This window comes from Podarcis gaigeae (genome assembly GCF_964106915.1).
Source record: "Podarcis gaigeae genome assembly, chromosome: 10".
NCBI classification, from domain to species: Eukaryota; Metazoa; Chordata; class Lepidosauria; order Squamata; family Lacertidae; genus Podarcis; species Podarcis gaigeae.
Window position 1 is genome coordinate 17746632 of NC_139686.1, and position 26414 is coordinate 17773045.

Genomic DNA, 26414 nt, shown 5'->3' on the forward strand with positions numbered 1-26414 from the left:
TCCTAGTAAATATGACTTGGGATTGGGGGTTTTATCAAACAGCTTCTTTCAAGATTCTCTCTGGAAACACAAAGGCTAGGATTTTGCTTTTTACTGCCAGGACTCTGTTGTGATTCGAGGACCCGATTCCCACTTGTGGAATAAAGACACGTGGACACAGAATAAGAAAATGTGTGTGCAATGGTGGGGATGGCTGGTGCGGCTGCATTTGAGCAGCAAGCCACGCCCCTGCCGAGCTTCCCTATTGGGTGCCCAACCGGGGAGCGGCGTGGCGTGCCAGCCCTGGAGTTGAAACAGGGGGCGGAGCGCCCCCTGCATGACGCGGGAATCATCTCCCACTCACAACCCCTCCCCTCCTGGAAGGAGGAAATGCTTTCTTTGTGAGTTGATCATGATGATACTATATTTTAGATTCCTAAGCAATAGTTTCAAAGGATAGATTTGCATGGTATTCATTCATGGATGGTTTAAGAGAGCAAAGTTTCTATTTGTAAAATCACCTTGTGAGGTGGTGGTGGTGGGGACACAGTCCAAAAGCTGAAGCTGGTGCAAAAGATGGCCACAGGCAGGGGTGCCAGCTTAAATAAGATATGGGGGGAGGCAGGTAAGTACCGCCCCACATAATCAATCACATGACACAGTGCATGCTCATGATTTGAATGGCAATGTACATTCAAAGTGGAACAGACTTCCACAAGAGGTGATGGACTCTCCTTCCTTGGAGGTTTTAAGCAGAGGTTGGACAGCTATCTGTCATGGATGTTTCAGCTGAGATTCCTGCATTGCAGGGGGTTGGACTAGATGATCCTAGGTCCCTTCTAGCTCTAGGATGCTATGATTCTATGATCAACTTGGGGGGGGGGCTTGGCCCCCTCAAATATTTTAGGGGGGGCAAAGCCTCCTCAGCTTCTAGGAGGTGGCTCCTATGGCCACAGGAGTGTTGAGCAGTGCACCAAGAAAAGATCACATAAAATGAATTATTTGAGAATTGCACTTTTTTCCTGTTTGCTGCTGGGCCCAATGTAAGGTGTTAAGTTTAGCTTACAAAGCCCTGAATGAATTGGGACCCAGTTACATGAAGGAGTGCCTCTCCCTGTATTTGCTACCCCAGGTCTTACAGTCTGCAGAAAAGGCCGTTCTTGTGGTCCTGTAGTAGTCTGCTGAGTATGGAGGTTTTGTCTTCTCCCATGATCACCCCATGCAGTCCTGATCCCCTCTGGGAAGAAGGTTTGGATATAAATTTAATTATTTGTTTTTTTAAAAAAAACAACAACCCACCATACCCACTTCTGAAATCAGCTGAAGACACTATTGTACTAGAATGAGAAGTGTGGCTGAGATCTGTATTTTATTTCTGCTGCAAGGGTACAGCAGACTCCAGTGCTGTGGTAATGTTAATATGAATAAAAAACAGTTCAGATGTATGGGTAGGTGTTCTTCTTTAAGCAAAGGCTTCTACTTCCACTCCCTTCCTACTTTAAAATTGTGCACTATCCCACTGTCATGTGTTATGTGTGGGTATTGCTATAGATCAGAATGTTGTTTACGTTTTATTAAGGAATTGGAACAAAATATATCCTGTCACTAAGGACAGCTCCTTCAGCCTGAGGCATAATTCCCCATGTGGCCATACACCAGTGTTTCCCAACCTTGTGCCTCCAGATGTTTTTGGCCTACAACTCCCATCATCCCTAGCTAGCAAGACCAGTGGTCAGGGATGATGGGAGTTGTAGGCCAAAAACATCTGGAGGCACAAGGTTGGGAAACACTGCCATACACAACTGATTTCAAAGAGGCAGATCACAATGTGCTTGTAACAAATGTAAATCATGTGGCTATTTTAACTGATTTTTATTTCCATTGTATTGAGATGTTTGTGCACTGCTTAGAGACAATTGTAGTTAAATAATTTGAGAAAGTAAATAAATTTGAGAAATAAAATTGAGAAATTAAATTAAAAAAATAAACTATCAAATAGACTTGGTACGTTGTAAACCAACTTTTATTTTTATTTCTAAGGTGGGATTAGGAAAAGGTTTCTCACTCTGCAATCTTTCTCCTTCCCTGCAGAAGAAGAAGAGGTGTAGCACCAATTTTCTTTTTTTAAAAATAAAGGCAGGTTGGAGCTTCTGGGTAGTTCTCTAAAATTAAAGTTTATTGTGATGCACAGGCCTGATATGCTTTGAAAATTTGTACTTTTTGAATGGCAAGAGAATCTTGCAGCATGTGATGGTAACCACTCAGCCAGTTTACTTGGAGAGTTTATTGGTTTATCAAAGGTTACCATGCTATTGGGATAATATGTGAACTATCCCACAATAAAATAATAGAGGAGTTAAAGGCTACAAATTTTTGGAGCCAAAGTCCAGGCAATGGGATTCCTTAGAATTAGAATCTTATAATATTAATACAGGTTTGTTTTTAAGCATTTTATTATCATCCCAAATGCATTGGACCCTGACTCTCAAGCCAATGGCTCTTTCTTCTCTCCCTCCTCCTTTTGTCCTTGTTGTCGTGATTATCCTTGGGTGCACTGGTTGGTTCTATTTTGCATTCAACTAGCAACTACGAGAAGACAATGAAAGGTTGGTGATAAGTTTTTATTCTTTATTTTAAAATTGTTGCTTTCTTTTTCAACTTCCATTTTGTTTCATGATCACAGGTTCCTTTGAAACAGAGAGAGAAGAGGAGGAACACGGAGGCAATGAAAACTATGGAACAATGAAGCAATGTTACTGCTGCCTGAGAGATGCACCAGAAACATAAAATATGCTCCTAATTATTTTGAAAACTTGTTGAATCCCTCTCTAAGTAATAAGAGTTGCTCACATACTGCAGAAGCTATAAAACTATTAATTAAAGTGAAACACTGGGAATTTCAGTAATGTTAACATTAGTGACTGTTGTTTCCATTGCTTATTGTTATTTTTCCAAACCATGGCAGGATCCAGATTGTGCACATACCCAGGCTGTGCACATTTAAAGCACATGACTTCCTCCAATGAATCCTGGGAACTGCAATTTGTTAAGGGTGTTTGGAATTGCAGTTCTATAAGAGTTAAATGCCAGCTCCCATGATTCGCTGAGGGAAGTTTTAAATGAATGGTGTGCATGCAGCCCCAAGCAATGTAGGACCAACAATATTGGTTTAGTTGGCCTTTGACAAATCCTTTGACCAGGAAGACACATTCCCTAATCCCAGATAAAATTGGTGCCAGCTGCAGCATTTACTTTCAAGTCAGCATGCATGAGATAAATTATGGATCCTTAAGTAATGACATAGTGACAAGTAATGACAATAGTTTCTTCTCTGTGAAAGTTCTGGCATGTGTCTAATTCTCCCCCTGTTCCCCCAAGACACACACAGTGTATTCCACCACCACAGTAACTGCTGTTCCTGTGGCGCTTTAGTCAGGCTCTCTTGCATAATGCCTACAATTGTTAGAATTTGCAGCTAATCTTTCCTTGGTTACTGAATGATTATTTTCCACTTCAGTGGATAAAGATAAAAGTAGACACTGTTGCACTCTCCCCTTCGATCAATTTTTGATGGCAGATAATAAATCATTCCATGACGTTGTATTTTGTTTTGTGGTATTTGTGCTTGAGGAGCAAAAGGAATTGGTCTGGATGGCACGGCTCTCCAGATGCTAAATTGGTGAGCTAAGGAGATGAACTGATAAACAGCTTGGCTCCCAACCTCTGCTATTTCATGATTTTCACTTAGGCAAATTCTGCTGCCGCTGTGCCTTGGCTGTTTTTTTTTAATACAAGAAGAGCTCCCCAAATATCACAGCTATATAGGATAGCCAAAATATTCTAACTCCTTTCCATCAGGCTATGTGCCTGGTAATACAGAGGGGGAATAATGTGGGTTTGAGAAGATATGGATGTTGAACTTCCATTCCAAAAGGAAGCAGACTTTTCCTTGACACTTCCTGTACATCTATTAGTGAACAAAAACCAAGAAGCAAAGTAGCTGTCTACTTAATGACTACGCTACTGAACTGGATGCACACGTGCACACATGTTTCAGCAACTAAAATTAAACTATGGGACTGCCCATGAACAATATAATGTGGGCTGTTTTAGTAAGCAGCCGTTTTATTTTTCATATAACCTCTTAAGGCACCAGCATTTGGGAAAAGCAGTATAACCCCATTGAAGCTCCCTGGCTTCCACAAATGAATGCAGAAAGAGCAAGCCTGGTGGGTGTTCTACCCGTTTGCTCCCAAATCATTTTATGTCAAGGTGACCAAAAAGGTCAATAACATCCTATAAAACCATCCAAGAAAATTTTTGTTGCTTTTGAATACATATCTGTTTTTCCTGTGAAAGTTTGAACCATTTATCAGTCTCCTTCTTTCCATCAGATGCCCCAGTCTGTTTTTCTAACCTCTGTCTTTTTCATACAGACTCACTTACATCATATTCCCATTGAGATTCAGACAGCGCTGATATACAACCAAAATCCTTGTAGCTGTCACCACCACATGAACTGTCTTAGCCACTTCTACATAGTTAAGATGGGAGATACATAGATTTCCATTGTTTTTCTAGCTTAACTACATGAGGATCTGGGTGATTCTGGGCATCAGTCCTGTTAAAGTCTTGCTAGTTTTCAACTGCATCCTATAAGAGGAGGTGTTTCTTTTACATCCCTATAGGTCTAAGCAATGGCATAGTGGTAAATATGATGTGCAGGTGCTCATCAGGATAACCCCAAAAGCCATGTTCCCAAATAGTCCACAACTATGCCCATGTTACACTATTTATTAGAATTAGCATGAATGCAGTCCTATACACAATCCCCTTCAACTAAGCTGTATTGAACTCAGTGGTGCCTATTTCTGGATGTGTAGGTTCAGGTTGTAAAACTCATCAAGCTTTAACAAAAGATAATCCGACATCTGAAATACACCTTTAACTATTAATTACAAATGAAAACAATGTTGCAAATAAGAGGTACCATTTAAACGGCAAACATGAAGCAAGTAAGAACCCCATCAAAGATGTATCCAACTTCTGCTTGATTATTTTCTTCATCGTCTGACTTCTGTGCCAATCTGACATGAACAAATGGTCTCATCCCCATCATATATTTAAAGTGTATGACTTCTCCCAAAGAATCCTGTAATTAAGTTACAGTTCCCATGATTCTTTGTGGGAAGACATGTGGTTTTAATGTATGGTGTGGTATGGAACTGAAGCCTCATTATCACATCATTCCCTTGCCAGAACCAAGTGGTCCATCAGTTAATCTAGCGCTTCTTAATATGATGTTGCTGTCCCTACTCAGTTTTGGTGGTGGTCCGACATGCGCTCTGGACTTCAAGATTGATTTCAAACAACTTAAGGAACTACTGTGTGATTTTGTGGCATTGATTCAGCAGACAAAGTAGGAGTCAAGTTTGCATTTAGGTAGTATGTAAGCAAACCTGAAAGTTGAAATTCAGGCACCAACATTATAGTATTTAAAGTAATATCTCTTCCAAAAACAAAACATACCACTGGTTACTTCTTGAGATTAACGACCAATAAATGACATTAAGCCCTGAATTTCAATGGTAGATCTTATATCACTGATTATCTGTATATCCAGCACGCATAAATACTGTCTGTCATCCAATAACTGTCTTCATAATGCATTCCTTTTTCAATCTTCAATATGCATCTATCATAAGCCTTCTAGGATTTGAGAAACACTCTGAAACTGGGTGCTTGGTATACATGGTTTAACATAATGGGTTCCCATTTTTAATATTATACATTCCATATGTAGTTATAGTCAGGCTATTGGCTATTATAGTCAGACTATTGGCCCATATAGCTCAATATTGTTTACAGTTTACACTGACTGGTGATGGCTCTCCAGTTTCAGACATACAGACTTTCCCTGTACTACCTAGACATGCAACAAGTTGAACCTGGGACCTATGCATGCATATCTCTTCCTTTTATATAACTAGCTAATTCCCACCATTATGTGGAGAGACAATAGCATATTGTAGGTATGCTTGAGAGCTATACTGCATAACATAGAGCACATAGACAAATTGTACACTTCTGTGCAGACTCTTTCAGTTAAGGCTGGTTGGTAGATCTTTTCTACAAGTTGGGAGTGTCTCCAATACAATGCTTTGCTTTTTTACATATGACTGAAAAGCAACAACTTATTTGTATGCGAAAAGGAAATGGATACATTTGGATGCACCACTATGATGTGAATGAAACCTGCTACCTTCCCTGACTACCCTTGTATCTGTGGTGAGGGGCATATCTAATCCTAATTCAATTGCATCTTTTCCTTTGTGCACATCAGCCGCTCAGTGGGGCGATTCAGCGGTAATTTAGGAAAATCTATTCAGAATCTCTCTTAATAGTATCAAAGCACTCTTTTTAAAAAGTAGGATAGAAGTCTGATACACAAATGCATTTCTCTGCTTTATTATCTTAATTCCTTTTCATAATTAATAACTCTATAGTCATATTAAATAAATTATAATAAATTTGGTTGATTTTGGAAATGCAAGCATTTAGCTAAAGAGCTAACACCATTCTCCAAGGCTTATCTCTTGAGTTTTTACTCAAGCAAAAGTTTTAATGAAGGTGCCTGCACAAAGACAGGATATAGTTTTAATGAAAATCTATGCTTGTTTGGCCACATAAAGAATTGATCAGGTATTATTTATTTGGTATTTGACATGGATAGCAAAGTATATCTATGGAAATATTTTGGGTTTTCCCTGTCCAAAAGAATATAGCTGATAATGAACATTTCAACAATGAATGTTAAGAACAAAAGAACTGTCTGTTAATTGGCTAATAGTATGAAAGGCTCAAGACCCGGTATTTCAACATAAATGAAAGAATAATATCCCCAGGAGTTAATAAAGAGTAGAGGTTTTCTATGCCGATTAAAAAAGAGCATGAAAGGATAAGATTCTCTGTATCCCATTTCATTATCTGAAACACTGCCAAATACCAGTGCCCATGGGTGGACAGATTTCTCTTCCACAGTGTTCTGCCTTGCCTGTCTTCCAATTATTCAAAATGAAATTTTCTAATTAATTTCAGAAATGGTGAATGCACTGTTGGTTCTTGTTGCAGCCCTTCATTTCTCCCATTCATCATGGGTTCACCCCCCACCCCCAGCTAGGCCATTTGCAGGACACATTAAAGCATCACAGACTTATTTTTAGCACTCAGTTGTACTCACCATTACATTAAGATACATATATTTTAATAAGGAAAAGGCTATGTGCATTGGGGGGGGGGGAGGGTTATGTGTGCACTCAGTGTGATATTGAGAATGTGATGTCATGATTACAAATTTTGAAAACACAGTGACAGAAAGCAAAAACATTGATGCCACCATGTGACCAGGACAAGGCATTATGACATTAATAAAATCCAGAGAGAAATAAAGAAGGATGGATTTTAGAAGCATTCTTACTAATTCCCCTAATCAGTGCTTTTTTCTGGGGGGACGCAGGGGGATGCGTACCCCTAAACATTTGCGAATATATGTTTGGCCTCATTGAGGGGTGGTATTTCAATATGAGTAGGAAAGTTAGAGCACCCCTAAACTTGTCTTTTTGGAAAAAAAAGCACTGCTCCTAATACTGGTGAGTATCAATCTCTCAGTGGAGGTAAGAGAAACCAACAGGTGATTAGCATTCACAAATTGGTTGCCTCTTTGTTTCTGAGCCCAATTTAAAGTGCTCATGATAGTGTTTAAAGCCCTAAACAACTCAAGTCCCAAATATCTGAAAGACTGTCTGCTTCCCAACAGCTCCTCTTGGGTATTAAGCGGGAACCCTCTTTGGTAGATCTGTTGTCCTCTGAAGCTCAGTGTCTGTGTAATGCAGGAGAGGGCATTTTCTGTGGCAGTCCCAAGGTTTTGTAATTCCTTACCACAGAGGTGTGTCTGGCAACTTCACCATATAGTTTTTGGTGACTGGAAGATGCATCTCTTTATCCTGGCTGGCACTGCGGGGTGGGTGTGTCAGGGGACCAAGAATAAATGGGATCCTATGGATCCACAGCCTCCCTCAACATGCCCCCAAGCACCCTTGGAGTACCTGGCTTTGTTTTCCACCATGGAAAGTTTTTTTTATTTTTTCTGCTGCCACACGACACCTCTGGTGGTGGACCTTACATTCCCTTCCCCAGTTTTATGTAGCAAACATTGATAGTGTTGCAGTATGGCAAAAATTTATCTTAGCAAGGCTTGGGTGCACCCTTCTAAGTTCCTGAGCATAGGTTCATTAATGCAGCCCATAAAGAACATTAATTGCTGGCTAGACACCCTAGGACAAACAGAGGAGAGTTGCTTACTGTTTCGGGGCTTCTCTTCATCCATGCCCTCATCTTCATTTTCTGGGTCAATATCTTCTGCTTGAGTTATCCAGTCCAGATATCCCTTCAAGTCCTCCTCCAGCTGTTGTTTCTCTCGCAACTTCTGAAAGTCACCTCGAGCTTTTGCTTTCTCTCTCTCTTTAGAAAACTCCCTGGCAAGAGGGAGGGGATTAAAGGATGAGAACAGGAGACCAAAAGAAAGATAGAAAAGAATTAGCTTGAATTGCACTGGAGATTATAAATTTCCTGCTATGGTAACTTGGCTGTCCATATTAATTTCAACCCATATTAATCCATGCGATTCCTCTGTTTTATAAACAATGACTTATCTTTAAGATGTTAATGTCAGCTACTTGTTCTGTATCTCAAATCATTTCTCAAAGAGAATTAATGATAATTTTTGTTATTATTTCTTATAAAATGCTTGCAGAAAAATATTATTCTGAATAATCTTGAACAAACTATTATCTGTACTGCAGTAACATAAGGAAAGTCTTTTCTCAACTCAAGGCAAAACTCCAAGCTTCTGTATGTGCCAATGTATATCTGTCATCATGCCAGGCTTTGCCCCATCTTCTCTTAGGAATCTCATAATAAAGACTTTAAAGTGGAGGATTGCAAGAAGCTCCACTTAACCCTCAGGAAGATCAGAAACAGCTCAGTAGATCAGTTCTAGAAGACAGCTTTGCCATAAGGTAGATGGATACATCACACATATGACTAATGTGGAAAAAACAAAGTGCTTCTACTAGAAGCTGAAGCTCGGTGGAATGGAACTGTAAACAAAAGATGGATAGTGAGAAATCCAATGCCTTTCTCCTTCCAAGCACGGTATAAACATTATTGCAAATTGAAGGCTTGTTGAATATTGTTAACACTCTTTAATGTATGGGGAATTAGGAAGTGGAAAAATTAGTGTTCATATTTGTCTGATGCCTCTTTAGATAGTCTGATCATTTTCATAGCTGCTGTGTACCAACTGCTCCCAAAATATCAACTAGAAATAATGATTCCCATCCTTATTTCCCATCCTGCTCCCTGTAATCTTTTTAAGTAGAGATCTGACAAGTGAACTTGAGGCTTTCTGCTTGCAAATAAGTAAATTTTTTTTGAATAATTCTAGCCCAGGGTAGGTAAACTAAGGCCCGGGGGCCGGATCCGGCCCAATCACTGTCTAAATACGGCCTGCGGATGGTCCGGGAATCAGTGTGTTTTTACATGAGTAAGATAGATAAGATAAACTTTATTCGCATTAGCCAACAGCCATAGCAACATAAAACAAGCAATATATACAAATAAAATATATACAAACAAAAAGGACAGCAATGGGTGAAAAGGGCAATCAAATGGCCAAGATTATTGGCAAATAAGGAATTCTACTATTGAGTTATTGCAAGGATAATAATATTGGAAAAATTAGTGTTTTTGAAAAATCATTCCACAGCAACAACAGCAATGTAGTACAAAAACCAGTATCTTAAAATCTGATCTATGAAGGCCTGGTGTCTCTGGGAATATCAAATGAAATTCTTTTAAAAATTCCATCTATGGTGCTAATTTGAATCTATTCAGTATCAATATATGACCAAGAATGACCTCCAAATGATTCCTATTTGGCATTATTCTGTGAAATGACTGCAATTTCCATTCAGTTCCACATCTTACAATGGGCATCAATTATTTATGCTTGTTAGCTGTCATACCAAGAAAGCAAATTATCAAAAGGCTTGTTGACTGAACTACCCTTTAATTCATGTGAGCAATTTCCTCAGAACAAATCCGCAATCTGCTAAGTGTGTACGGTAACAAATGTTTATACAGCTAATGGGCAACCTGCATTTTTAAACTGACATGTATAAAATGTAAAAATTGAAATCTTTCCTATGTTACCACCATTTTTGTTTGTTTCTGACCCCTGTTTTTCAGAAGACTGCAAACAAAAACAAACAAAAAACCTGCCCTGTCCTTCAATGATTAAATAATAATCTGAGAAGCACCTTCCAGAGGAAGGATGGGATATAAATTGAACAAATAATCATATCAGTAGGTTAAAATTTGTTTCATATACTTTCATTCATTTTTTATTTACCATGATGTCACATGCATAGGGTGATATCCAACGTTAGTCATTCTCAGAATAATCCCATTGAAATTAATGGAAATCACCCAATAAGCAATAGGTATTATTTTTCTCTCTATGGTCAACATTTCATTAAACGGTTATGAAACTGCTTCACTAATGTAATAACAAGAAAAGACCTACGGCATATAGACAACTTATGTGCTTTAATCACTCAGGGGTCTTAGAATTCAAATTCTAAAATTTTGAAAATCCTCTGTGACACACAAGTACATAGCCAACATTTGCCAGTTCTGCTGTGATGTCAGTTTATCAAGCCAATAATAATCAAAGTAATTAGACCTGTGCTTCCCAATCCCTACTGAGACCCCATGTAAACCACTCATAAATTCTAGTTATAAGCTCATGAGTTATGATAATGTTATTTACTATATTAATTACTTCCACCAGGGGCAACATATCGGGGTGAAGTTTCAATGCCAACAATGTTATATATAAGGGTGGGGAGTGTTTTCTACACCTAGCACTGCTAGCTTTTGGCAGTGCTGGCTTTCAACCCCCACCCCACTACTTTAGGCTGCTTAATGCCATTTAGACTTTCACTGTCCATTTATAAGGTAAAGTTGATCCAAATCCCACTAACATTAGCAGATGACATTGGGAATATGTTGGATCAGGGCCCATATCTTCAACCCAAGAGAAAGAACATAAAGAATAATACAGAAGCATGTGTAATTAAACAACAACAATAGTAATTCCAAACATTTTTCCAGGTACTGCTTACCCGCTAAGTACACCGAGAACCAAGTTAAGTACAAAAAATGACCCTATGATGATTAGTGTAACAAAATAGATCCAGGGCCAGTCCCTTCCTATGGCATCATTGACCTGGAAGAGTGGAATGATAGTTAGTGTGGAAAGTTCCATTCCTGAGCATTACAAGGCTCCAGTTAAAGGGAACTTGAGTCACCAGTGCTGAATTTGTTGTTCGGTTCAACCAACCAGGAAGTAAATTTTCTACCTACTTTAGTATAGATTGAGTTAAGTATTTGGTCACCTTACCAAGTGAATTTCCTACCACTGTATACTGTGCTGTAACTTGCCTGTCAGACACAGGCAAGACACAGTCTGGGGAATCAATGTAGAAATCATAACAAATATAACCCTTGGTTTTGCTTGTGACAATTAAAGGATTCTGGTGACACAGAACCCTGATTCTGGAGTCTTGCCCTGCAGCATGAGGGGGAAAAAATAACACCAAAACCAGCAGCTTACCCGCTCAACACACCAAGAACCAGATTAAGAACGAAAAAGGATCCAAAGATGACCAGACTGACAAAGTACACCCAGGGTAACTCATAGCCCATAGCGTCCTGCATCTGGAAAGATGGAGGATAGTTAGAAGATAGAGACAGAAAGCAGAATGGATTAGGGAAAGAAGACAGAAAGGTTTGCAAATAAGGCCTGTGGATAAAACAGATAGTTGGACATATTTTAGCTAATACCTAATTTTAGCTGTTTTGAAGGGCCTTTGACTTAAAATACCATGTGAAAACAGAATGTGTCCATGAGAGTGAAATTAAACCAGATATATTGGGAGCCACCTATTTTACTCATTGATATAAGAGAAGCATAACATTTTTATTATGTCCTAGGTGATAAACAGAACTTCAATTACTCCAGTGATCCTTTGTTTAGATTATTATTTATAGCCTTCAGCATATTAAAATATAGAGGAAGAAGGGGGGGGGGGAGAAACCCTCAGTTACAAAATATAGACATAATATATTTGTGAACAACTGGATAGAGATTACATTTTTAAAATAATAACAACAAAAAAGTTAAGAAACACCCTTTCCTCTGTGTGTGTCCCCACCCCCATTTGCTGCTCTATCAAAGCAGATGGTCACACTGAATACAGTTTGGGTGGTGCCTCAGCAACCATCTAGTTTTGTTTAAAGATTCAAACGTTTATTTTTGTTGTTTTCGGAGTAACCATTTGTACTGAACTACCCAAACTGGAGATCAGGGTTAAGGAAATGTGCTGTGATTACCACTGTTTTTATACTAAAGTACATTATGTATATATATTTCAGTAAATATCTGCAAGTCTTTACCATGTTTCCTTCCGCTTTGGGATAAACAAGGCATATATGCACTTTGTAAAAAAGCAGCCTTCCCATTGGCACAGCAAGACTGAACCACAGCATTTTAAAAAATATTATCCAGGAATTCATACTGGGGAAGGTAAAACTGCCCATATAGCTACAATCAAATCCTCTGCTCTTGATTTTTACTCATAAATGTATTTTGCATCAAGCCCAGCATTCTTATGAAATAGTCTGAAGCAATGGCTTCAAGTAGCACATTCCTAAAGCAGAACAATTTTCCTGCCTCCAGGTTCCATCTCTGTTATTAAAAAAAAGCAGGGAAAGAAGTATAATTTTGACATTTCATAACTAAGACTTCCACTTTTTACTATAGCATCATGACACCTGAACTTCCTTGTGGCAACTGAACAGGTTGTCCCCTCAATTTCAAATGATTACAAAAGATTTAAAGCCATTGTATTCAAAGCAAACCTGTACAGTATAAGCCCAGGGAGGTACCCATAGCTCAATTATAGACCATCTGGTTTGCATGCAGAAGGTCCCAGTTTCAGTCCCTGGTATCTCCAGAAAGAGCTGGGAATGTGCCCCCCCTCCCGAAATCCTGAAGAAGCACTGCCAGTCAGTGCACAGAATTCTGAGCTACGTGGACTGAGTCTGACTCAGTATGTCAGTTTCCTCTGTTCCTATTAGGAACAATGAATGCTGACACCAGAATGAGGACATTTCTACACTGTGTAGAGTCACTTGAGTGGCAAAAGGAAAAGGGAGGGAAGAGTCTTTGTACTTGGGTGTTGGACAAATGAATATAGGTAACCCTTCTAGCTGCTGTACTATAAAGGCATTCCTGTTGGGTCAAACTAATGATGCGCACATCCTGTTTCTTGCATTAACCTATAAAACATATAATAGATGGAATAAAATTGGGGCATGCTTTTGCTTTGCTTTTGTGAATGCTTTACAAGTCCTGTTTGGTATTTGTTCATTATCTAGTCCCCATGCAAAGAACAAAGTGGTTGCTAAAATTTCACAAATCCTTTTGCCTGCCACTGCCAAAGCTGCTGCCTCTCTGAAAATGGGGAGCTGCTGTTTACTCATCAAAGAGGGATGTGAATATACTTAATACTGCAGTGCAATGAAATATTTTAATTTTTCAAATAATATTATGAAGGGTTCCTAAAACTTCTCAGTTGTGGAAAAACCTCTCCCTATGCTGCCAGCTGTAAAGAAAAGTAGCCCTCTTCAGACTCAGTGATACCTGTCCTATCTCTGCTGCCATTATGGTTGTTACCCTGAGGATTATTTTCTGTAAAGTTGAGAAAGGGGTAGGCCAAAAGCTTTAGGCTGCTCCTAGAGCTATAATCACTGTTCTTCCATTTTAAGCTACAAATGCAAATTGCAGCTGATTTTCTACCCTCTTGGGAATATTGTGATTTTTCTGCGGGTGCATCCTGATACATTCTGTTCACTCTAGTGGACATGACAAAGTCATGTGGGCAGGGAAGGGTACAATTCACCTGAGCAGCCACTGCTTAAATCAATTGTTTAATCTGCACCATAGTACTTACTGAAGCTGTTTATGGCTGATTTCTGCTATGCCTTGTTACAAAGTGCTGCATTACTGGAACAGACGTGTTTTACATCAGAAGTTTCTAACTGAAAACAACAGACACGTTGCTAAAATGGCTGGAGTTGGAAAGGAAGCAGTTTTTTAAAACAATTTTTAAATTGGCATGATAAAACTCCTTAATTTAAGTGCTCTCTCTCTCTCTCTCTCTCTCTCTCTCTCTCTGTGTGTGTGTGTGTGTGTGTGTACATGAGCCATTCAGTGCCAATTTAAATATAAATTAAAGAACAGGGTGGTAAAATGCTCCCCAGGAGGAGGGCCACCAGCAGTAGCTTCCCAGCCACTCAGAGCAGAGCCCCCTCCTTCATTAGTGGCACTCCTCTCTGCTGATGGAGGCTTGCAATTCATTTTAATACTCTCTCATAGTCATCAACATCAGGATGGTTAGACTGCAGCCTTAGTGAGCAAATTGTGTCAACTTATTCCGATTCAGTGTTGAACAATGGTTTTTCTCAGGAAAGCAGTGGGATAAAACAAAACCTGTGTGGCCTACAAAACGTGGACCTGTGCCTGGAAAGTGTGGTGCAAAATGAAGTCTGGATTAGCCTTTAGTGTGGCAGCACCTACTGTGGTGCTATGTCAGTCACTTTGTAGCTTTCTGTTTTTTATTTAATCTTGTTGCACAATTTATTTATCCTCCAACTCAGCTAACATCATTAATGATGTTAATGATTAATAACACAAATTAAATACATTTAAAAACACAAAAGGAAACAGCAGCAGAACAACAACAGTATCAAGAAAGAGCAGAAATGCAGCCACTGATCAGTGCAAAAAACAAACAGGTCTTTTGTGAGTGTTGGAAAACCAATAAAGACGAGAGCAGAGGATCTCCCAGAGCAGGAGTTTCACACAGTGGGTTCCTTTCCTGAGTCCCCAGCAATAATAACAACAGTTATAGTCACCATAATTGTCTCAAGGCAATGTGCAACAAAAACAACTAAAAAAAAAATGCAGAAAACAGCAGAATTAAACAACAGATTTAAAACAAAACTAAAACAATACCAAACAGACAGTGATGGAAAAGCCCCAATTATCCATCTGGGAAAGTCTGTTGGAACAGGAATATTGCTAATTGTTTCTGGAAAATGCCTGTCATATCATGAAAAGACTGTTATTTTACAGAATAGGAGCAGCCATGCTAACAGCTCTGCTACGAGTTACTGTGGAGCAGGTTTCTGAGATATTTGGAAACTGTAGACTGTAGGGATCTACTGGGTATATACGGGAATCAAGTAGGGACACCAATCTCAGTAGACTTTGGTGGTAGTTCCAATTGGGGCTTCCTCTTTGGGCCTCAGTGGACAAGGAGGATTACACAGAAGGAGCTAGCCCTTTAGTTATGGAACTTGCATAGGGCTAAGAAAAGCTGCTAAAATTAGGAAAAACAGAGCAAGCAGACTTGCTATCCTGCAGATAGAGTCCCTCTGTTCAACTGTGTTTGTACAATTATCAAGCTATCAGAACTGGAGCAGAGCTACTGTCAGAGAAGCAGTAAATGGGAAATCAGTCCTGCTGCACCACAGAAATGTTTCTTTGCAGTTTAGTTCTTTGTATATTTGTAGTGCAGATAAACAATGCCAAATTCCTATACTTATTTGATACTGACACAATGTCTCCGTCACCCTGGTGTGGGGCAGGGATGGACCAATTATAGGATATGTGACAAAACACATAAAAATATATTTTATAGAGCTACAGTTGCTATTTCATGGACACTTGGCCTCTACACAAACTGCTGGCTATGAAGGACTTATGATTTCTTGTTAGGAGGACTTGTTTCTAAAGTCTCATGAAACTATCAGCAGAACATTATTTTTCTATTATGAAAAGGAGCACCCTGACTCTATGTTTGGGTTTTAAAAAAATTCTTGGCAATTTGCCAAAGCACATTGACTATACAGCCATTAATCACAAACCCAAATCCTTGACAGCAGATGTAGGCTTTTTCTGCAGAACTTTTTTTACTGATCAGGGTAGAATCTACACGCATATAAAAACCTTTTAAAAAATACATTGAATTTCCATAAGGCTCACCATCGCCATCTATTGTCACATTGTATATTGCACTTAAAACACACTTAAAATGTTTTACAGTGGTACCTTGGGTTAAGAACTTAATTCGTTCTGGAGGTCTGTTCTTAACCTGAAACTGTTCTTAACCTGAGGTACCACTTTAGCTAATGGGGTCTCCTGTTGCTGGAGAATGATTTCTGTTCTCATCCTGAAGCAAAGTTCTTAACCCGAGGTACTATTTCTGGGTTAGCAGAGTCTGTAACCTGAAGCGTATGTAACCTGAAGCATATGTAACCCGAGGTACCACTGTATTTGCAGCTTTATAGCTGAGTCTCTGGTTCATGGGGTCATGGAGAGTCAAACAGGACTAAGACGACTAAACAACAACAAGCTGAGTCCAAAGCCTAGTCTTTCGTAGTTTCTCTACTGAGATGAAAAACTTGCACACAGTAATATTTGATGCAGTCACGCACTGCCAAACCAGACCATGAAATCTGCCAGGATGTTTTCAATACTGTTCATTTAAAAAAACACCACACACACACACATTAAGGTATTTATTATAACTGTTCCATCATAAAAAGTTTTTTGGTCCTTAATAGTGCATTTGGTTCTATGTGAATTTCTTATTTATGAGTTGCATGAACTGCACCAAGAAAAGATGTTCATCTACCAGCTTCTTAGTTCTATTATGAGATAATCTGTGGTACATACAGAAACATGGAACTGCATTTGGTGAAACTTCATATTGTCAACAGTGCCCAAAACTTCCACATCTGAATTTTAAAACTTGAAAACTCGACAAAAGGAACTGATCTCATCTTGTGGTAAAAGTAAATATAGAAATCAGTAGAAGCAGGGTGTCCTGATAGGGTGCAAGGTGTTGGGGGCACTCAAACCAGCAATTCAGAAAGCAGAGCCCGTGACCACTACAGCAGCTCTCACTCTGAAGGTGTTCCTGCCTCAGTCTCTGCTATGCTGTAGCATCACTCACATGGTGGCTAAATCAAGAAAAGCCACCTTTAATTTCAGCTAAGAACATGGGCCTGCCTAGCTCTATATAACACCTGTTCCAAGTTGTGTTCCACACAGGGCATTTTATTTTTATGAATAGTAGCAGTAGAAAACTTGCCTTATATCATTTGGTAGCTGACCGCCAGCCCTTTCATTCTTGTCTGCACCATCTGGCACCAATCATCAACCTATTAGTATTATTATTCACATTTGTTTGTCACTTTATTTTTAAAAAGTCTCAAAGCAACTTAAGATAAAATACAAACCTGTAAAATCAATTAAAAAGCAAAGGAAAAAACAACAATGTACAAAACAACTAAAAGGACAAATTCTACCCCACCCCACTAGAAAATGAGCACCACACATAGGTGCCATCTCCTCAGGGCTCTGGGTGCCCGAGCACCCACAAAATTTCCTATAATAGGGACCAGACACCTACAAAATGCACCACACCCTGTGGAAAGAGCGCGGAGTTCAGGCAGGAGGGAGAGAGAGAGAGCACAAAGTTGGGGGGGAGAGAGAGTGTGCAAAGTTTGGGCGCGAGGGGAAGAGAAAAATAGGTGCCGGTACTCACCATGAAGTTGTTACAGTGTCACACTTTTTAACAACAAAAGAGGTGCCGGTACTGCGTAACCTTGCATACCCCCTGAAAAAAATGGACTGACTAGGACTGCAATCTAAACACACTTACTGTGATGAAATACACCCCAATGACACCCAACTGGATTTCTGAGTAAACATGCATAGCATTGTGCTATTAACTCCCAAATAAATTTGCCTAGGGTCAGGGTGCCACACAAAGCCAACAGAACATTTTGCTCTGTGGTTATAGTAGCCCAGAATAGAAACGAGGAAGAACACTGTTTTAGAAAGAAAGAAAGAAAATGTCCAGATTTCCAGGTAGAAAATATTTTAATGATATACAATATGAGCTCCAATCCTTTGCAAAACTTGCTCTGATTTTTATTTGCTCAAAATATTAGGGGTTGTTTTTTATCATATAAAGTCTCATTTTTATTTCCTTCATGATGAGTCAGTTAAATCTTTGCAAGATAAAACTAATGAATGCAAAAGCAATTAGCAATTCAGTGCAATTCAACTGCCTCTATTAAGGAGGGAGGTGCCACTTTGTGTAATATATTGTCCAGCAATGAAATTCATTGTTATTCACTGTATAAGGAATGGACACATACATGGAAATATTTGTACTGGCATCCCATCTACAGTATATATCTGGCAATGCAAGTAAATAAACTGGGCAACATCTCAAGTAATGCTTTTTGATACAGAAACCTGTCTTTTTATTTTTACAGATGCAGTCTGAGTCTCCTCTCTGAGAACAAAATATTAAAAGCAAGGAGTCACCTAGCAGTGAGCCAGGCTGTTAGCAAGCTATTCTGGCTCTCTGCCAGTAATAACAGCAGAGGTGGAGGGGAACTATCTTTTCAACCAACATATTTACTTCTCTCCCAAAGTGCAATGAGCCAAGAGAAAGCAAGGCATTGCCAGAGACCCTTATCTAACTGCAGAGAATCATCCCCAGGAGCCTGCAACTAATCCATTGATTTGTAATGGTTCCTGATGAACTAACCTAAACAATACTCCACCCCAGAGGGATACAGTTGCTTAGTTAGACGTCTGATAAGGATTTGTGAAAGAATTAAGTCTTAGATCTACTATACAACCAGACATTGAGTGATTTGCCAGGGAAAAAGAGAATAAGTACTTGTCTAACTTTTTTGCATTCAACAATAATACATTTCCAATTACAATCCTCTTGCCTTGCCCCAACTATCTCGAAACCAAGCATTTTCTATTAAGGGTGGGAACTATTCATCCTTCACAAAGCAACAACATGGGAATGAATTATAGGAACTTTCTGGTGGCGTAGCCTTAACATGCAGGCAAGGAGGGACAGATTTCTTATTTATTAAGGGCAGTCATCTTCTGCCTCCCCCAAGAAATGTTGCTACTTTATTAACATAGCAGCAATCCCTTTGGACAAATATAGCAAACAATACTGAGTTGTTCAGGGCAGCCATTGTGTGAAGCAACAACAAAGTTTATTTATTTGGTTTGTGTGTTTTCTGGACATTGTAGATCTGTCTTAGTCTGGACATTGTAGATCAGTCTTATTTATTGGGGGGGGGGGACAACAGGATCCTTTGCCACTTTAAGGTAAGCCCATCCCAACCAAAAGGTTCTTAGATTTCATCTAATTCAAAGGATCAATCCAAGATAATAGGCTGAATATTCTATGATGCAACTATGGGGGCACGTTTTGTTCCTTAGAGATCTTTAACTGGTACCTCTAGTGTTGCAGGTAAAATCTGTGCAAGGTCATTGCTTCTGAAGCAAAACTGTGGGCTAGCAACTCAGCTATCACCTAGCAGCAGGCACTCCATCAGGCTCTAGCCGAAGGAGAGAAGAGACTCAAGGGCAGGCCTGCATAGGCAAACTCTGGCCCTCCAGATGTTTGGGACTACAATTCCCATCATCCTTGACCACTTGTCCTGTTAGCTAGGGATGATGGGAATTGCAGTCCCAAACATCTGGAGGGCCAGAGGTTGCCTATGCCTGCTCAAGGCTATTCTAACAGCTCTTCTGAGAGACCAGCTGGCTCTGCCTATCTTTCAGTGTCTTCTAGCAGCAACTATTCCATCAAACTACCTGAACTATTTCCATCTCAGCTTCAGACCTGAGAACTTTAACTTTAAGAATTGATACCTGAGTGTGGTTCCCCCACCCCTCTTCTCCTATTTCTCTCCCTGTCTCTATTAATCATTTTGTTTTGTTTTTTTGTTTTTTAATGTATTTTTTATTAAAGATTTCTTGGTTTACAAAAATATGTGCAATGTCTATTTTTTCAAGTTACATTTTCTACAGGTCAGTTTCGTTTGTTGAGACATTAGTGTTACATTAGGAAGAAAGGGGGGAAAGAGGTGGAGGGAGCCATGGTAGGTGGGGTCAGGTGGCAAAGTTTCTATTTTATTTAATGTATGTGTGTGGGGGGGGGGGGTTGTGTCAGCATTGCTTGTGCAGGTTCTTATTGCTATTCGCTTGTGTACCTTTGGTGGTGAGAGAAGCTGGGGTTAGCCTAGAGTGTGGTTGCTTGTTTGTGATTGGCTGTGGTGAACTTTGTTTTCATGTGTGAGTGGGGTGGGTGGGTGGGTGGGTGTTTTTGAATCAGGTTAGCCATATTGAAGCAGGGTAAAAATTCTTTAAATAAATAGCATACAACAGGTCTCAGGGCATAGTCTGAAACCACATGATTCAGCCACCTTGTTAAAACAAAGCAGATCTGAATCTGAATGGGGGACCACATAAATAATTACTCTCTACTGCCAGCCCATTCTGTTCACAGTAGCCTACACTTCATATATTTTCTGAATCAACCAATCAATCAATCAATAGATTTTTATTGTTTATAGCTAATGGCCATCACAATACAATATAAGCACAAATCAAATAACTACAGAACGACAGACTTTACATGCACTAGACTAAAAGAGATGTCCAATGTCCAGAAAACACACACACCAAAAAACCATTTCTTCTGGTCAGTATCCCTAGGGTCTGGCACTTGCATTATCCATAAAGGCTGTCCTTATCTTTCTTGCTGCTAGTACAAATAGTGCCACCCTATCAACTTCTGCCAATAGCCTTTTAATTTTAAAGACATCTGGTTGAACGTCTAAGGCAGTCTAAGGCGGTCTGAAAAGGGGAGATTAAATTTGGCTCTAGGTGAATCATATATAATATAATATAAAAGATTCTCAATAGACCCTGATCCACATATACAGAGGTGCTCTTTTGCAGATCTGCTAGTATATATCCCAGCCATAATTTCTACATTTTCTAGAAATGATGTTTGATCGTTTTCAATAATTTCCTATTTAAAGTTTGCCCAGTGAAACTTGTATTTTAATCCAGTGCTTGGAATAGACAACATATTCATCAAACACTCCCAGGAGACACAGTGAGGAAATGTGGCCATACATTTAAGTAACTGGTAGTTTGGCAATAACACTAGAAACAAAGCAAAAGTGGATATCACCAAAAACATAAAGGCCAACAATATACTTTATGAAACACATCAGAAGCAGAAAAGTAGCTAGAGATGTGGTTGGACCATTAGTCCAGAAAGGAGCTACATGTTTGTTAAAAGAGGATAAGGAGGTTGTAGTAAAACTGAATGAATTCTTTCATATGTCTGCATGCTGTGGAAGACGTAGGACACAACCCTGTGCCTGAATTGAGCTTTTCAGGAAGGACATTTGAAGAAGTAAGCTAAATAGGCCTCATTAAGAAATTTAAAAGTAACAAATCATCAGGTGCAGATGGCATCTATCCAAGAGTTCTTATAGAACTCAAATATCAAATAGCTGATCTTCTAACATGTAATGTGGCACTCTGGTCAGTGACCGAAATAAATTCATTCAACACATAACGTGTCCCTGAGCTTGGCCTCCATACCAGTTCTTTAAAGGGGATTCAGAAAATTACAGGTCACTTGGCTTAACATCTGTCCAGGTAAATTGGTGGAAAGTATTATTTAGGTAAAATGATCAAGCATATAAAAGGACAAGTCTTGCTGAGGAATCAACATGGCTTCTGCAAATGTAAAACTCTCTTGCTCTCTAATATTTTAAAGGTCTTAACGGCTTCCTGTCTTCTCAGTTCTAGCTCCTGCTCTCTCTGGCCAGCTATGAGGTTACCTCCTTGGACTTTAATACCTGCTTCCATCCACTGAGCATATGGTTTTGTCTAATACTGTATTTAAAATACATAGTATTGGACTTGACTGTTTTACATGGGTTCTATATCCTATGATAAGAACCTGCCATCCTCATTTTGCATAATGCATTTTGTGATAGTCAATAATAAATAAGACTGTGTAATTTGAGTTGTGTCATCAGATCCCTGTAAATCTACAATCTCATAAGGAGTCAGATTCTTTTTTTAAAAAACCCTGGGTGAAGTCCCTGGCCCAGTCAGATATGCCAATCTATTTTATTTTAGCACTGATTATGTGTGACCTATACAAACTCCCTAAAGGACCTTCAAAATTACTTTGATCACAGTGTATTTGCTAGTGGGTCACCTTGGCCAGCAGCGTAAATGTGTTCTTTTTTTAAAAAAATAAGACCGCTTCTTTTCCCAAATGGATTTTTTAAAAAGTACCCATAAGGCTCAAAGGCTATTTACACAGGAGGGTTGATTATTATTTCATTGCAAATTCTACAGCATTATGAAGTATCCATCTATTCCTCTGGTACTTAGAAACCTTAGTTATTTAAAAGTCTTTTCATCTTTTACAAGCTTTGGAAATTCACTCTGAAAAGGATAAAGCCCTGACTGTAAGCATGAACATATTCTTCAGGACACTAGGTCTCCAAATGTTAGAGCTGATTTCAGTTCAAATTCTAGGGGCTTTCCCCTTCTGCTTATGTTTATTTTGTATTTACATTTACAAGGCTGATTATTATGAAAGAGATTTACAGTATTGCTTCAAATCTCCAAGCTCAGGGTTTTCCATTTCCCAACAGAGAGATGTAAGATTCCTTTGTGTGAGTGTGTGTACAGCATAAAATGCATAAAATGTTGTGTAATGATTGACATAGTCAACTAAATGCTTGAAAAGAAAGATAGTAAGAAATATAATAAGATATAAATTCTCCATTCTCTTTAGTAATGTTTTCATACTTCAAGCTTCAAGGTAGAAAATGCTGGGCATCTATTAATTTACAGCTTTCTGAAGAATATTAGTATCTTCAATACCAAATGGAACATACTGATCACAAGTAGAACACTCAGGTCTTTTGTAAAGGTAAATTCACATTCTGGACATGTTCTGCCCTACACTTTGTAAACTAAAATTTTCCAGCTCCGTCAAAGTTTCCCCCCCAAAATTCTTCCTGTTGGTTGTTTGGTGCATAATAGTCAGCCACTGATTCTGCAATGTGCCCCTGATAAACAAGTAACGTAGATCAGGATCACTAAGGGTTTGTTCAGGTTTAAATTCTGATTTATCCGCAACACATGTTGCTACCCCACAAGTATTAGATGTTCCCTGAGAGGCAAACCACTGTCCCCCAGAAGAGGGGAGGGGAGGGGAGGGGAGGGGAGACATACTCATTGTAGTCCCCCTCCTCCTCTGGTGAGTCTCCTGGACCAGAATCAAGTCTGGTCTCCCTTTTCTTAATTCCTTCCAAACCTATCTCCATTTTATGGCTGATCCCATAAAAATGTGATTATTTTAAAATTATCCATACTTGTTCCAGGATGATTAGTAAATTATAGGAGCGTGTGGAAAACATTATATCTAAAAGACAATTGCTGGCAGCTTGCAATAGTTTAACAGCTGGACGGTGAACAAACCCCAAACTTCCCCTTCCCCCTTTCCCTTCCCACCTACAACAAGAAAATTCCCTCCTACTGTTGGAACCATTGTGGTATCCACAGAGTAGTAAATTCTACTCTTTCAGTAGTATTAACAATAAGGGATGACCAAAATCACCGCTTCCCCCCCTCCCAAGAACATTGTATGATAGTAAAGTTACAAAGCAAGTCATAAAAACCAATACAAAACGATCTCATGCAGAGCAGAAGCCATCTTGTGGGATTCTCTGTCCATTTTTCTTCTGCATTGGATTTTTCTGCTTGGGTTACCTTGATGTAAGTTGCAGCTTTGTATCAAAGTATTATGAAACTCCAAGCAACACTAACTCTGTATTCTGAAATATTGTATGGGGGATTCAGTTCAGCTAAGGATGACTGGTGGGCTACAATTGCTAGTATTGTAAGTCCTAAATTAGAAAACATTCTGGAAATAATCAACTGACAGTCCATAACTGGCCCATAACTCAGCTACTAATAAATTAATTCACATATTTATATATCACTGTTTTGCAGAATTTCCAGCAAAAAGAACATTTTAGCCTTAACCAGCCTGTTCTTGTCTTTCCATATCAGCCACTATGTATATGCAAACAAAAAACAATAGATGACAAGAGAGAAGGCAGAAAAGGTCTGGCTTCTCACTCTTGTTCTTTGCCATAATTTCCTTATAGATTTTTGTACTCACAGAGGCCTGGCAGTAACTGTTTCCTGTTTCTCTTGGGAAAACTATACCAATCAACAGCTGACCTCCAACCCAGTCCCTGCATACAGATTGTTCTGTATACAGTTGGCTAGTGGAGAAAACACTGGACCTGAGCAAATAATTAGCAGGCAAAATAGCCATACTGAACTCATTTGTTCTTTCTCACTTTCTGCATATCTCCCATATGATGCAACTGATTGGAAAACAATACAGTGGTACCTTGGGTTACATACACATCAGGTTACATACACTTCAGGTTACAGACTCTGCTAACCCAGAAATAGTACCTCGCGTTAAGAACTTTGCTTCAGGATGAGAACAGAAATCGCGTGGCGGCGGCGCAGCGGCAGGCCCCATTAGGTAAAGTGGTGCTTCAGGTTAAGAACGGACCTCTGGAACGAATTAAGTACATAACCAGAGGTACCACTGTACAGTGGTACCTCAGGTTACATACGCTTCAGGTTACAGATGCTTCAGGTTACAGACTCCACTAATCCAAAAATAGTACCTAGGGTTAAGAACTTTGCTTCAGGATGAGAACAGAAATCGTGCAGCGGCGGTGCGGAAGCAGCAGAAGGCCCCATTAGCTAAAGTGGTACCTCAGGTTAAGGAAAGTTTCAGGTTAAGAACAGACCTCCAGAACGAATTAAGTTCTTAACCAGAGGTACCACTGTACTGATTTTGGAAGAAAAGTCAGTAAAATTAAATCCTACATTCTGAACTGAATTCTGTTTCAAAAATGACAGTTCCCTCTGACACTGAACTATGACACTTCCCCTAGTCAACACCTTTGAAATTTTATTTCAAAAGACTGCTGCTGATATTATATCCCAGTGTTCCATAGCTGGGAACAATTGATTGAGAAATAGGATTTGGTGATGGTGAAAGCGTCAGCTAGGGAAAGAATGAGAAAAGAGCAAAATAATGAAGAAAGTGATTAAAAAAAGGTCAAGAGAAAGGTGGGAATGTGAAATATATCCTTCCCGAGCAGGACATTGGACAGAGGCCTCCTCTTTTCTAGTTCCCAGCAAATTCTCAATTGGTTCAAATGTAATACCAACCCACAGTTTGGAGCTAAGAAGCCTCAGCCTCACGAGCTCCTTCCTCTCCATCTCCTGAGAGCCAGCGTGGTGTAGTGGTTAAGAGCGGTAGTCACATAATCTGGGGAACCGGGTTCGTGTCTCCGCTCCTCCACATGCAGCTGCTGGGTGACCTTGGGCTAGTCACACTTCCTTGAAGTCTCTCAGCCCCACTCACCTCACAGAGTGTTTGTTGTGGGGGAGGAAGGGAAAGGAGAATGTGAGCCGCTTTGAGACTCCTGAAGGGGAGTGAAAGGCGGGATATCAAATCCAAACTCTTCTTCTTCTTCTTCTTATGTACAGCAATACCCACTAAATGCCATGCCCATGCTATAGTTTGTGGGAAACCATAGTTCACTGTTATATCTAAATTCTATCAACCCTGGTTTCCAATTCTAGTTTGCAAGGAATCATAAACTATAATTAATCAAGTGTCTTCCATATTGTACAGGTGGGATGATCACAGAGAGACTGTGAGTAGCCTGTGCCTTTTGCATTCATTTAAAGGATAGTTTATTTGGTGTTTTTTGTTTTGTTTTTGTTTTTTGATGTGGTCACCAGTCCATTTTTAGTTCTCTCCTAATAATAGCTATATTCTGAAGAAGAACTTATATCCATTTTATTCATGAAAAGTGCTGTGATAGCCTGGCTAATGTTACATTATCCTGGCTACATGGTGACTTAGAAAGCAAGATAATGGACAATCTGAAATCAGAACAAATTAAAATGAAGTAGTATACACAAGTGACAGCAATCCAGGGTTTTATATGCCCTCTGGAATTGGCAGCAATTGTCTTGGCATCATGGCTCCTCACTGGCACAAAACATGAACACCCAATACCTGTCATCTTTTTTCGGCAAAGAGATACTTGGAATTAATTAGCGATGACTGGTTTTTTTTAATTCCCTGGGCTTATTCTTTGTTATATTTCACAACCCTGCCAAAATCTGCTGTGTTTATTGTTTCCCCCTTCTAAACAAACCAATCTAAAAAGAAAGCAGTAGTTCTTTCTTGGAGAAAAAA

General features: G+C 39.3%; 2 protein-coding genes across 7 annotated transcripts in view; both read right to left on the reverse strand.

The window, feature by feature from the left end:
- The window catches only part of LOC310826186 (tigger transposable element-derived protein 1-like), a 1677490-nt gene that overhangs the window by 1279120 nt on the left and 371956 nt on the right, over positions 1 to 26414 (reverse strand). The window lies entirely within an intron of this gene.
- Positions 1 to 26414, reverse strand: part of CACNA1C (calcium voltage-gated channel subunit alpha1 C) — a gene marked incomplete at its 5' end in the record, with an annotated part of 442620 nt that overhangs the window by 142431 nt on the left and 273775 nt on the right. For 4 of the 6 annotated variants that reach the window (XM_083699782.1, XM_083699786.1, XM_083699785.1 and 1 more), the window contains 2 exons: positions 8341 to 8513; positions 11717 to 11820. In XM_083699782.1, the coding sequence (XP_083555908.1) occupies positions 8341 to 8513; positions 11717 to 11820 (277 nt within the window). Of the gene's footprint in view, positions 1 to 8340; positions 8514 to 11225; positions 11330 to 11716; positions 11821 to 14117; positions 14144 to 26414 lie in introns of those variants that run through there. The other 2 variants (XM_083699787.1, XM_083699784.1) reach the window with 2 other exon arrangements.